The 14207-nt window shown below is 47.5% G+C and overlaps 1 protein-coding gene across 3 annotated transcripts in view; it reads right to left on the bottom strand.

Moving 5' to 3' along the window:
• Positions 1-14207, bottom strand: part of LOC116949372 (transcription factor EC-like) — a 79898-nt gene that overhangs the window by 47700 nt on the left and 17991 nt on the right. For 2 of the 3 annotated variants that reach the window (XM_076072058.1, XM_076072059.1), the window contains exons 1-2: positions 3478-3599; positions 791-1064 (exon numbers count right to left, since the gene is read on the bottom strand). In XM_076072058.1, the coding sequence (XP_075928173.1) occupies positions 791-1064; positions 3478-3527 (324 nt within the window). In that variant the 5' untranslated portion in view covers positions 3528-3599. Of the gene's footprint in view, positions 1-790; positions 1065-3477; positions 3600-14207 lie in introns of those variants that run through there. The other variant, XM_076072060.1, reaches the window with a different exon arrangement.

The raw sequence follows: 14207 nt of genomic DNA, 5'->3' as shown, positions 1-14207 counted from the left end.
TGCCAGAGGAGCTGACTGATGGTACTGTGTCAGGGCCTGCCAAGGATCTGTAAGCTCCTCACACAATTCTGCCTGGTTAACCTAGGTTGGATCGTGGGCAGGCCAACTTGATGTTTCAAGTCTTCGTTTATGAAGCTCAGTGTCGTCTCCCATGCATTGAGAAGATAGGTTCAGAGGACCCGGAACTTTGCGTGGTGCAAAAGGCCAGGCAACTTCCAGGCAGCACTATGCATCCATTGGAAAGAAAATGCAGCTCGACAGATTCAACATGAGATCTCCACTGCCAAAGCGGAGCTGGTCATGAGCACACTGCCCAGGTATGGGAACTCCTCCACTCTCTCCACAACTGCTCAATTGTCACACACTCGCTGTCTGTGCCGGTTGCTGGCCGCTTAATATTTTGAGCCTTTGGGCCTGTGCTCAGCAACTGTGTGTACAAAACAACAACAACAACAACCGCCATTCGCCTCCAAGTGGCGGTGACATCACAATGGCGCTTGTGCCCGGCCATGTGCACTTTAAGGCCACGTGAAGTGTCGAACGCCCGCTGGCAGGAGGTCACAGGACACACCCAGGTGCAATGGGTCGACTGACTCAGATGACTGGCCGATGCACCACCTGTGCCCTCTACTATGCCAGCAGCAACAAGAACAACACACACACAAACAATCAAATGCGTTGGCAGCATCATCCCCCGCACGTACGGCCAGCAAAAGCGGCCCTCTGTGCTCGTGGGTCGGCGACTCCACGTGGGATTGGGGGGGGGGGGGGGGGAGAGGGGGTGCCTTGCCTTTTTCCCTTGCGCGTGGCACAGCGGAGAGGAGGAGGAGGAGGGCACGGTGGCGGACAGCTGAAGGCTGAACTCGAGGCGAGGCGAGGCGCGGGCGGGCTGCCCCGGCGAAGCGAGCGGCGGCCTCCGCTCTCGCGCGCGGCACAGCAGCACCTCCCTGGGCGTCTGCAGGAGCAGCCGGGGTGCTGCCATTGCCGCCGGGGTCGCCCCGACGTCGGGTTCCCTCGCTCGCGGCTTCAGCTCCGAGTCGACACCGACGCCGCCGACGCCGCCGCTGTCGTTGTCATTCGTGTGCGTCGCGAGAAGACAAAAGAGAAAGATCCCCCCCCCCCCCGTGTAGCATTTAACAGACTGTTGGGGGCAAGTGCTGTTAGCGGGTAGCAGCTATGAAGGTCGCCACGGCACACGAGGGGGTGGGGGTGGCCAACACCACGTCCCGGTCACCTTTGTCTCGCAAGTGGCGATGTTTACGCACCGCACCAGGTACTCGTTTTGAGGCTGAGTCAACCTAAGGGGCTTCCAGGACCGGTTCACATATTCGCCACTGTTAATGGCCGTGAGCAGGAATCGAACTCGGGTCGCTGGTTTCGTAGTGGAGTGCCCTAACCATTGTGTTACCGCTCTGCATAGAACCCACACACACACACACACAAGTGCAGACGCACACGCCAACAGACGGGCACACGGAGAGACACATCATACGATGCTTTTGTCCACGATTGCAATCCTGTGAGCTTTGCCAAACTGCGAGTGCGTTGTTTCGCATGCCGGGTTTGTCAATCCGTCGCTGGTACGATGGGGGACCTTTGCAATTGCGTGCTGGTGAAGTGGTGAGTTGGTAGAATCGGTTCAGAATATCGTTTGCTGCTGTTGTTAGCGTTGGCCGGGATTCAAACTCGGGTAACTGGGCTCTTATCGCAGTGCACTCTATATTACATCCGCCACTCTCTCCCGAAGTTATTATAATTCTAACAAATATTTTAAAGAATTTTGTCAATGAATTAGCTGGATGAAAGTCTCACAACACTGTGCCAGTCTGCACTAAATTCCACAAAATCATGGTACTCACAGCTGGAATTCTTTAAATAATGTGCCCTATATTTACCCAGGAATTATCATTGGGTCTCACTCCTCTTTTTCGTGAGCATTCTGCTTTAGAATGGTTACCAAATTCCATGTTGGCATGTGGTATTAAATTGCTATTCATGCGGCACTAAATCTTTGCTACAGTACCTCATTTATTATTACACATTTTAACAAGTAGGTCAGGTGAAAATAAAAACACGATTTGGTTTGGCACTGAGAGTGTAAGGAGATGGGACATTTCTGTGTAATTTCCTTCTACAGGTAAAGGTCCCGGTCTACTCAGACTTTAGAATCTCCTATAGAGCAGAACTATCACGGCTGCGAACAGATCAAAAAGTGATCCCACGACTATACGGCTAAATCAACACAATAATAGACCACAGTGTCCGAACATCACGGCCAAACTAATGACTACACGGCAAACCATCTTCCCACACAATGGCCTCCCTTCAGAGCCTCGCAATGTCATGGAGTTGGTCAGCACATTCCCAAAGCAGCCTCCTATCTTATAATTCCCCACCCACAGCTGATTACGACTGTATTGCTACTGTGGGCTATGCAATGCCATAACCCTCTATGCACACTGCTCCAACCTAACCCCGAGTTATCGCTAGTGATGAATGATGAAACACGCGTACATGGATTTTATGGAAATGCATGAAACGCTAATGCGAAGTAGCCTCGTGCCAATAGTCAACACTGTCACTTCAACAACCATAATGAACGAGGAATTGCATTCATTAATGTTTAGCATGCTCAAACAACGCACGTCATAATCCATCACAACTTAACAGAAACATTCATAAAATCCCACACAATGACTTACATCCACCACGAATAAGCACTGTAGATGTGCAATACAAAATACCGTAACCACTTAATTAATGACGAAGCTGTAACATAAAATGAAAGCATAACAAAGGAGTTTATGAACAGAATATTCTCCACAATGACATGACAGAATGAAGTCAGTTTAACTGTTAAAGTCCACAGACATTTTCTTAACACCGACTGGCAGTTATCAAAAAAAGCTCACATCCGAGCTTGTAGGCAGATGAATTAATGCTCAGCTGCTGAAGGAAACACGAGATGAACAAGCAACCGGTCTGAGATAGCAGGAGCGCGAGGCGTAACCAAACGAAACAAACGCTTCAGGCACGAGGCAGCTCAAGGGGCTGAGCCTAAATTCATTAAAACAAATTAGGAGATTAAGCAGCTCAAAAAAGTGAATTAATCTCTCTCATCTCTATCTCATCTGTTTCTCTCTGCTCTCATCGCAATACATCTTTGCTCCTTGTCTACATCTATCATCTCTCTCATTTCACTACGTCCATGGCTCATCGGCATATGTCCGCTCTCATCTCACCGCATCTTCATCTCTTCTCTACATCTCTTCTGTCATTTCACTCTGAGTTTATGAATCTACAGGGGAGAGGCTCCCAAAATGAATTGGCTCCTCAAGGGCCACAAATTGGCCAGCACCACCTCCGGCCCGGGTTACTCCCCCCATGCAATTCAAACAACCAACGGTCAAATCTGAATTCACCCATCGTCTTGCAATTCACACGCGTCAGTAAAATAAAACATGAACGTTCACTTACAGCCAGAAACAATCCCAGGCATCGTGCTCGAACCCCTGCCACTGCAGCATTGGCACGGACAAGAATCAGCCACGACGGCCTCCTCGGCACCATGGAGTCCAACTCAGAACCCCAGTGCCCCCCCCCACCCCACCGCCCCCCATCGTTATAAGCCGCTAAGCTACAGCGGGGCGTCGACTCATTTCGCCTGCTCAAGGGAAGACGCACGCTTGGGTGCTGATGTGCGGGGAAGGGCTGGCCACGGGGGGGGGGGGGGGGGCGGAGACAACGACCGTGTGCAGGAAGCTGGAATCTCGACTCGCAGAAACGTGGAAGGCATCGCAGACAACATCTGCTGGGTCGTTACAAAACACGCGTCGCGGATTGTACCCATCAGCAGATTTGCGGTGCGTCGAGCGGCGTTGAACGCGATGCGATAAGCCCGTTCCCCGGTCTGCGTCGGAGAGGAGTGCACCATTACGTATGGGTTATACCGGCAATCGGCAACAAAGCTTGTCACATACCCTTAAGGGTTGTTTATATTAATACTAACTTTGACGTATGTACAATACAAAGCCTGTCACCAAACCGCCAGGACATGTGCCCTATTTTGTCGGATATCGGAAGCTAAGCCGGATTTGAAGCCTGGATATCACTTGGATGGGCAACCACCATGCACAGCAGGTGAGGAAGACTGCCCCAGGCTATTCTGGGGGCAGTAAGCGGCAGTGCGCCAAAATCCATTGTCGCAGTGTGCAATACTTCCACGCTACCAAGTCTACGCTCCGCCTACACCAGCCCGCGCGGACCAGCGTGGTGAAGTATAGTCAGATAACCCCCATGACCCCCAACGCACAAGAGGTCATCAGCAGAGAGTCAAAGAAGCTAAAGGGTCAGCCGGTGATGGGAACTCGATTGGGAGAAGAGTCAAATCCTGGGCGTGCAGGCAAGAGAGCAGATAAGTGATGTCAAGTGATGTCAACAGTTGAGGGTTGTGCAGCCTCTGTTTATATTGAATTTACATTCAATATAAGTACTACGATACAAGCATCTCGGGATGCTTAACAGGGCAAGCATATGAACATAAACACACCAGGACCAATTGCATTGGAAAGCAGGGTGGTGCAGTGGTAACACTTGTGCCTTACAGCAATAAGGGCCTGGGTTCGATTCCCGACTTGTGCGGAGTTTGCATGGGTTGTCCATGAGTTATCCGTGGGTTATCCGTGGGTTAACCGTGTGTTATCCGTGGGTTGTCCGTGGGTTATCCGTGGGTTTCCTCCAGGTTCTCAGGTTTCCTCCCAAAGTAAAAAAAAGTTAAAACCCACATTGCGATGTTTGGCCAATACCCAAAATGCATCTAGCAAATCGCTGAATCGGGGATAACACGGAGATGGACATCACCCCCTGCAGCGGCAACAAGTCAGGACACTCCCGAAAAATCAAATAAACAAAAATCTTAAACCCCAATGGGAAACAAACCCAACGCACAAACACGAGCTGTGAAAAGGCATCAGTGGACCCACACAGCAAGTACAAACGGTCTCAGGCAGCCTGGCCCAATAACAAATAACGGATAGTAGAGGTTTTTTGGGGGGTTAGATCGCGTAAATTTATAAATGTGTCGTTAAAACCCGCCACCACACATTTATACATTTACGCGATCTGACCCCCCCCCAAAAAAATATATAACCCCTCTATTATGGATGATATTGGTCGCGAAAGCCTTCGTGTTAAACTGACAAAAAACGGATTTTACCTAGTTGTGGCAAAGGGCATGTGTTATTCATGGAGCCAGGGGTAGAACGAGGCTGGACATTGTTACCAATACAGAACTGTGAAAAGTGAAGTGTGGATCAACACACGCACATATAATGGCGCATCCATTAGAGTTTGCCGTTGTCAGCGTTTCACAGCGGCTCACGGAAATGCTTAAGTGTGATGTTTGAATGTTCAACTTCCTTCGCACCGTACATAGCCAACCGTGCTAACCAGAAGTGCGTTAGGTGAAATGTTTAGAGGTACACATACAAAGATCCCCCCCCCAGTGTAGCCTTACTCAACTGTTGGGGAAAGTGCTGTTTGTGAGCACCTATTAAGGCCGGCATGGCACAACGAGGTGGGGGGGGGGGGGTCGGTGGCTGGCACCACGTCCCGGCCGTCTTTGTCTCCCCTATCAAGTCAAGCTTAATTATGTAACCAGGTGAGAACTCGAACGGTGCCAAGGATGAGTCTCATTTGCAGGAAGTGCCTGGCTTGCGACAGCAGCCACAATACAGGTGGAGGTGCAGCGCCTCGCCATCGCCCGCTCGCACCGCTTGCTGGCGGGACGACATCCGCCGCTCTCGAGCAAACTCTGGGAGAGCCCCGGGTCAACGCTTGCACGTTGACCCTGCGTTCGCGCCGTTCGCAGCCACCCGTGCTAGTCGGAGGTGCGAACGCTTCCACGTTGGCCGGACGTGGGCCGTACCCACACTTCACCCCACCACGCGCCACCCTGCCAATCGCCTAACTGTCGAAAAAACCCATTCGCGCCGCTGTTGAGAAACTTGCCCCATTGTTTCAACTGTCGCGCCGGAAGGTGGAATCGAACCGGCGACCTCTGGATCACAAGTCCAGAGTGCTAACCATTGCCTACCAGCAGCTCCAACGATAACAGTTACGAATCATCGGCATTTCAGTACGCTTATTTACGGGTAACCCAATACAAATATGGAGTGGAATGGTGGCACAGTGGTTAGCACGCACACCGTTACCAACTAGGCGACCTGAGATCAATTCCTGGGCACACTTAACATCAGCAACGGCTGCGATACCAGAACCGGTCCTCGGCACCCCCTTCACCAACCCACACTGATCAGCATGGTGAAGCGTGGTCGATCAACCAATACGTAGGGAGGCATTCATCCTCCAGTGGATTGACAAAGGGTATATCAATTATTCGTACACTTACAAATGTTACGGTGCTGTGGAATACACTCATAATTAATGCAAAAAATAGCCGGGGTATTATCTCACAGTAGAACAGTGCAAATCCAACACAAATCGTGCACGTTACGAGAGCCGTCAGCAGCATTTAGAACCAGCGGAAGGTGACACAATCAGACAGTTGCGAGCGATGGGCTGTGTAACGTTTCTGTATATTCGTGAGGAAGTTTACTGGCTAAAGGAACTTGACAGTTTTCAGAGTTGGTGATGCTAACCGAGAGCCCGCAAAATACTCACGCACAACCGGCACGAGCTTGCCGAGATGCAAATTTACATAATTGGGTGACGTTTCGGGCAATGGCCCTTCTTCATAGGACGTAAACATCGCAGGAAGAGACACTGGTGGGCAAAAAGAGACGTGGACGCTGAACGCAGCTCATCTTCGAGAGAGGCGGGTTCTCGGCAGAATGTCAAGGTCAGGGAAGGGGGTCAGCAAAAATAACAAGAAGAGCCACATTTTTGTGAAATTTTCAAGAGCCGCCAATGCATGTGAATAAATACACACATAAAGACAGATATTCCCTCGTGTAGCCTTAACAGACTGCTGGGGCAAGTGCTATTAGCGAGCACTGATGAAGGCTGGAACGGTACACGAGGGGGTGGGTGGCCAGCACCAGGCCCGACCGCCTTTATCTCCCGAGTGGCGATGTTTACACACAATGCTAAGCTACTCATTTGAGGCTGAGTCGACCTAGGGAAGGCCAAGGACCGGTTCAAATAATCGTCACCGGTGTTTGCCGTGAGCGGGAATCGAAGTCGTGTGGTCTATTTGTTTGTGTTTCTCCCTTGCGATAGAACTTTGTAGGATGAACGCTGAGATTTTTAAATGCACGGGGTGTGACCAATAAAGGTCAGAATTGGTCTGTAACAAGGTAGGGCACTGATAAGGGGTTGACAGGTATGGTTTGTTCACGTGTACGTGTTGAGTGAAGTCGGTCCATTTTATATTTGATGAGTTTGGCCTTCGAGTAAACAGACAAGCGGCGCCGGCCGCGCTTGAGGCGTTGAAAACTGTGCACTGAAAGTGGTGCACGTGTGTAGATTTCGTATATTCCAACGGCACTGCCTTCGTGCGTTTTTCACCCGTTGTTGCTGCTGTTGTTGCAAGCGGCAGAAATTTCCCGTTGAAAAAAAATGTACGGCAAGCGCGGAGGAAAGAGACAGTGGAGCAACTCTCCGTAATTTCCTGCTGTAACAGAAGAACAAATGGAATCGGTATTTTCCTAGGAATGTGTGAAGAGGTGTTTGTCATGAGCAAACCCGTCAACCTCTTATCAGTGCCTACCTCATTACAGACCAATTCAGACCTTACTGGTCACCCCGTGCCCCTTATAAATGTCAACGTTCATCCTATAAAGTCTCATCACAAGGGAGAACAACATAGAAATAGACACAAACAAAAAATGTTGCCCGTATTGAAACGGCTGTGCGCCGTATGGGCCTGAAAACTCAATTTCCTTGTACAATGACTGACCCCATGTCTGTGAACAGACTGCCGTTTTGCTTATCTGCTGCTCACTTAAGCGGCACCCATTAATAGGGAACTCAAACGCGCACGAAAATGCGAATGAAGATTCACCAACTCACACCATACAGTACCTTCTGAAAGTGCGTTCCGAGGACATTTTCCAACGTTTCCACTGTTCAGGAATGAGCCTCTGATTTTAACTGCAAATCAGTACGGCAGCAGTTTCTCATCGGGTGGTTGTATAATGACTGCGTGTGGCCATCGCTGACATCGTCGTTATGACTACGCTCATATTCTGGCAAATTGTTCGATGATGCTGGATGTTATTACACGCGAAACTTCGCACTACTCAAATTGTAAATGTTGTGGATTTACTCTCCAACACACCGGTGGGCTGAAGTAGTAACGAATTGGCACGTTTTGTTTACGTGACAAATGCCTTACTCATTGGCTGTGTCGGGTGGTGGAGAGTTACGACACATTTATACTCACGCGACCTAACCCCAAAAAAAACCTTTATTATGAATAATATTGGTCGCGACAGCCAATGTGTTTAATGACTACGCTCGTATACACACGACAGCCTCAACGAGTCTCACGAATGTTTATTTTGTTTCAGGACGTCCCTGGCAATGTTATATTATCTCTATGTTTTGTTTACGCCGGTATATCATCTCCAAGCAATGTGCAGGTCGTGTAGTCAAATGCCCCCTACCCCTCTCTGAGAATAACCTCGGTGAGAGAGCCTTGCCTGGCTCCTCTTCTGATTTATTTTGTGTTCATTTCAATCGGAAGGGTAAGGTGGTCGATCTTTTTGGTACAGCACGCCTGTTGTTTATTATTATTATCACTTTATTATAGTTGTTGTCCTTTAAGCACTCTTTTTTTTTCCCGCACCTCTGACGTGTAACGTGTTCTGCTTTTTTGTTCCCTCTCACGCTCCTCCGTATGACTCAAGCTGTTGTTGTTGTTCTGTGATCATGATGCCCTGCAGATCTCACTTGCACACCAGCTGAGTGACTGTTGCTTGATGGGACTTTCCACGTAACAAAGAAGCATCTATTTATTTATTTATTTCTAAGCAGTTTTGACTGTTTTAATATGTACATTCGAGGCCCTGGCTTAAGAAAGTCTCAACGACGGCATACATTTACACTAAATCGAACGCCTGTTCACAGTCTACCAAAGCCAGGAATTACCGTATTGTAGTTACCATTAATTTGGTCTCGTTTCTAGTCTAATTCACAGCACGTATGTGGTAAACGATTGAAGAACTCAACAACAGAAGGCTGCAACGTGGGCTGAAGATAAATGTGAGCAAAACAAAAGACATGGTACGCTTTCAGTGAACCATAATATATATATACATTCTGGAGGGGCACAATTATAATAAACATGATAGATTACGTATACCTAAGCCAATTGCTAAATGAAGACTGGCACTGTCATCCCCCTGTACGCTATATAGAGCGACCATCACCCTATACCGTTAGACCGTATAGGGTGACGGTCAATGTGACCACACGCTTTCAGATGCGCTTCTACGGCCGTCTGGAACGTTCTTCCTTCTGATATTGGGAAGCCACTGGAGCTATGAACTTTTTAATCTAGATTGAAAACTCATTTGTTTAGAACTGATTTTTTTTGTGTGTTTGAGTTGGTCGTCCTTCCCCCGCACCTCCGATTATTATCATGGTTGGCTACGTGCGGTGCAAAATAAGTTCAACATACATAGATAGAGTGTTCACAAAAGCCAGTGGGCTAGGAGTGCAGGACACGTCACTAGCAGTGATAATGGTCAACGCATTCCGCAGAGATGCAGCGATGAGCTGAGCTCCCGTGCAGCGGCGAGCTGGATCTAATCTAAACTATATTGTATTTTACCAGGTAAGGCCCACTGAGCTATGTAGCTCTTTTTCAGAAGCGACCTGGCCACAAATGATCGCCCAACGAAGTGGCTTATCACGTGGACATTTCTAGCAGGCATCGTGGCAGAACGGGACCACGAGGGAGGGCTTGGGAGGCCCTCATCCAGCAGTGGATAAATCGTGGGTGCTGAATATTATTACGACACCAAAATTACTACAGATAAAAACAAATTATGCAACAGTATGCATCAAATTACCCGAGTAAAGGATGACAAATATGAATGCCGTGACTGTTATTCAACTATTACAATTAACTGTGTTAAAACACCCCCCACAGAATAATAAAGCAATGCGATATTTTACAAGTGACACAGACACTCCAAAGATGCATCTATGATTTCCACGAAACCAGCTACAATGGGTTTAGAATATATAACGAGACCAAGGCATACACGTGGGATTAATACTTAAATAATAAAAAGTCGTGTAAGACGTTGGTAAAGGATGGTACATCTCTTCTTTTTTTTAACAAGTGCCGATAATCCGAGACTCTCGATCAAAGGCAGGAATGCAAGCCTCTAATGCTTTCCACTCACGTGCCCACCACCGAACTAATGAAGTGAAACGTCAAAGGGACCACCAGCATTGATGCGCTGTTCTGTTCTTGCGCGTGGAAGCATGTTCAGGCGCTGACTGCCAACGTTCATTTAGTTTTGCCATTTCGCCTCCATTGACGGAGCGCAGGATGCAGCGGTCTACGATAGAGTTTGTAGTTTGTGTTGCTTGGCCACAATCGTAGCACCTGTGGCTCGCCTTTCATTTTCCATCCACGAAGGGAGGTGTGCGCATAGCCGTGTTGATGTTCTGAAGCGGTCGATGGTTACACCGGTGCCTTTGAGGAGGAATGTCAAAGCCAGGAGGTGCGGCGATGTTTGGGGTCTGGAACGAGCAGGTGGTTTATTTCTGGACGTCTGCGTCGCTCCACTCTGTACGCCCGCCAGCGTCCTTTCTGGGTGAGATTCTAGGATGGTGACAGCGCGTTCCCAGACGGGGGAACGGGACATGCGTTGGCGTCGATGGGCTATGCACACACATGACGGTTTACCAAATCATCGCTTTGTATTTAGTAAATTCGCTTACCAAAAACGAGTGAATGACAGTTCAGCTCTGAGTATTCAGTTGACACGTGAAGACTTAGAAAACATCAACAGGGTATTTTTCAAACATATCATTAGGAAGTCCACGTTTCTTCTGAGTAGAGTCTCAAACCTGCCACAGCATTTTACAGATCAGTGGCAAATTTCATAACTACACAGGGCGATCCATGTACAGATACCATACTGATTTCTAATGACCCTCTTACATTCTGATCAACCCGTGAATATTGCAAAGAGCTATGTTGGACAAAATTCTGTCAGGAGTGTTGTTAAAAGATGCAATGCTTGCGCTGAAATTAGTGGAAGACGCGTAGCGACTTTGATAACAATGTTATTATGTCCTCCCTATAATATATCAATATTATTTGAGTGGGGAACCTGTAAATGGATCACCATACGAACAAGGTACAACGAATGTATTTAATGAATCCTAAGCAGCAACACATTGAAACCTGTTCAGCATTAATGGTCACCCCACCATGTATACATGCTCCCAATATGCTTTCAAATACGGTCTCCTCTGGGGTCTATTACACACGCACAATGCATCAATTCACTTATTAAGATCAACTGCTAAGACCAATGCACACACATCAAATAATCGCATGAGGAAATCGATTACCGAACATAAAAAAACAATTGCATTCATGCATAGCCCTTTATCATTTCACGAAGGGATTAAATCCTCTCTATGCCGTTGTAGTGGTGCCTGTTTGACCATATTTCACCACACTGCCCAGCGTGTGTTGATGGGTGGGCCCCAAGACCAGTTCACTTATCGCTCGTCACTGTCATTAGGCGTTGAACGGAGTCGACCCGGGGTTACTGGGTTCAGAGCACCATGCGCTAACGACTGTGCCACGGCTCTGTCCAAACGCTAATATTTGTGCAAATGAAAGCACATGCCAATGATACGTTGTTTCTATGTAGACTAACGGAGTGCACACATCTGTACCAAACGAGGCAGAAAACGTGACGAGCAATATGACCCGAGTCAGTAAAGTTAGGCAAAAGAAGAAATTGATTCCTCAGGCATCTCATAGCCCCAAATCATGACAAGAGTGTGGATTCCCCAATGTGACCGAAACATGTCACGCTAGTGTTCAGCAGAGGGCGATATACATTTGCATTGGACTACCCTGCCGTAAAGGGCCCATCAGACCCTGTCCGGTGTTGATGGACATCTCAGCCCCTGCCACGAAACTTGTATTACTCAACATGACACAACATCCGCACATCGAAAGTACTTCACATGTGGACAGTTTCGCAAATCAATCAACCCAGCAGTCAAAATGTTGAAGTCATCCTCGTAAAAATAGACGGGATATCATTTTGAATGTGATTCGCGTACAGTGTTAAAATTTGTCTCCTGATTTATGTAACGAGACAATAGGTTTGAAGCGTACGCAAACCTGACTGCACAATCAGCACCATCCCAGTGTGGGTGAATATTCAGTTTGTCTATGTACGTACGACATTTTACAAAAAAAATATCCCATTAACAACAAAAGGTGGACAAATTATTTTCGTTTATATACGGATGACAGTCCTAAATGGTTGGAGACACTATGTCCAAGTAAAACAATGTTGGCAATTCACGCAACGATTACCCAAAGTTACGGAGCGTGAGTTATGCGTCAGAAATTGTGGAACTGCCCATATCGTTCTTATGGGACTTTAAAAAATATACTAACAAAGGACATGCATACAGTATGCTTGGTTCTTTCGGTAAAGTCACATAGAAGGGAAACAATAAAATAATTATATAAAAAATTTACGTAGAAGGGAAACAATAAAATAAGAAAAAAATATTTGTATTTAATTGTTTCCCTTCTACGTGACTTTACCGAAAGAACCAAGAATATTAATCCCTGCATTCACAAAAGCTTTAAATAAAAAAGGACATGCACTTTAACTGTGAATTCTTCATACATAATTTACAATAGGATACTTTTCAACACGGTAGGTTTTTTTCGGCAATCAAGGATGGCCCAGGTAGCCTGGGATTATTCTCGACTTAAGGCACCACAGAGAGCCACTGGTGGATTTTAAGGGATTTAATTGTGGCCCACAGGATTAACCCCTTCAATGCCATCATTCCAGACACAATTATTTGCAAGGCCAAGAGATTGAGAGCACGTGGCTTATTTGTGCGGTGTAAAAATAAACCTTCCCACATATACATTAAATGGAGGTACAGGTAAGGAGGCTTTTGTTGAAACAAAGCCAAAGATCCCCCGTGTAGCCTTAGCAGGCTGTTGGAGCAAGGGCTGTTAGCGGGCCCCTATGAAGGACGGCACGGTACACAAGGGGGTGGGTGGCCAGCAGACACGTCCGACCGCCTATTTCCCCCTAGTGGCCATGCTTACAACTTTAAACCGAGTACTCATTTGAGGCTGAGTCGACCTAGGCGAGACCCAGGACCGGTTCAAATAATCGTCACTGGTGTTAGCCACGAGTGAGACTCGAACTCGGTCGCCCAGGTTCGTAGCGTGGGGCGCTAACCGCAACGCATTCTTTTGCGAAAATACATTTGGATGCATATAGATGTGCGCACGCCAAGCAAAAAAAAAACCTTTCAATAGTTTATGGGGGTGGAACCACGAATTGACTTGCTGACCAAAACCAATTCTCTCCTCTCACAATACACAATATTGATCGCATTACGTGAGAACGGCATCGTCGTCCGTCAATTCGTAAAAGTTGCACGCTAAAGTTCCTCTTAATATCAGCAGCCAACAGAGGCGGCTCCGTGAAAGGGTTCATCGCCTCCTCACGTGTCAACGCCGATCGCGCAATTGCAACAAAAGACAACGGGAAGATCTCGACACGCTTCGTGCTAAATAAAAGCAAAAAATAAAAAAACATCTCGTGCAACTGTCGCTCAGGCAGGCGAAGTGGAGCTGCAGCGACGGGGACACGTTTTTGTTGAGCGGTGTGTTTTTTCTCTTGTTCAAGGAAGAAAAGCTCTCCGCTCGCCGAGTTCGTCTGTCGCTGTCTTCGACGCAAAACCAAAAAAAAAACGCACGCCCAAGAGCCAAATCCGCATCTTGACACAAATAATACACAGCGGAGACACGTTGACCCTTGGTGATTGCCTCTGTCGTTCACGTAACGGACACATGCGCGTAAATGTTTTGTTTGCTAAAGTAATCTGATGGAAGCGAACGCTCGTGAAGGTGACAGTTGGGCCAAAATGTTTTATTGGGCAAACATATTTTTCGGCATTGGCCATTATTCACAACTGAAAAGTTTACGAAGGAGGTGATT

The sequence above is a fragment of the Petromyzon marinus genome, chromosome 36 (assembly GCF_048934315.1).
Source record: "Petromyzon marinus isolate PM22_M1 ecotype Great Lakes invasive population chromosome 36, UKy_Petmar_22M1.pri1.0, whole genome shotgun sequence".
NCBI classification, from domain to species: Eukaryota; Metazoa; Chordata; class Hyperoartia; order Petromyzontiformes; family Petromyzontidae; genus Petromyzon; species Petromyzon marinus.
Note: the sequence above shows the minus strand (reverse complement) of the source record. Positions and strands in the feature narration are given on the sequence as shown.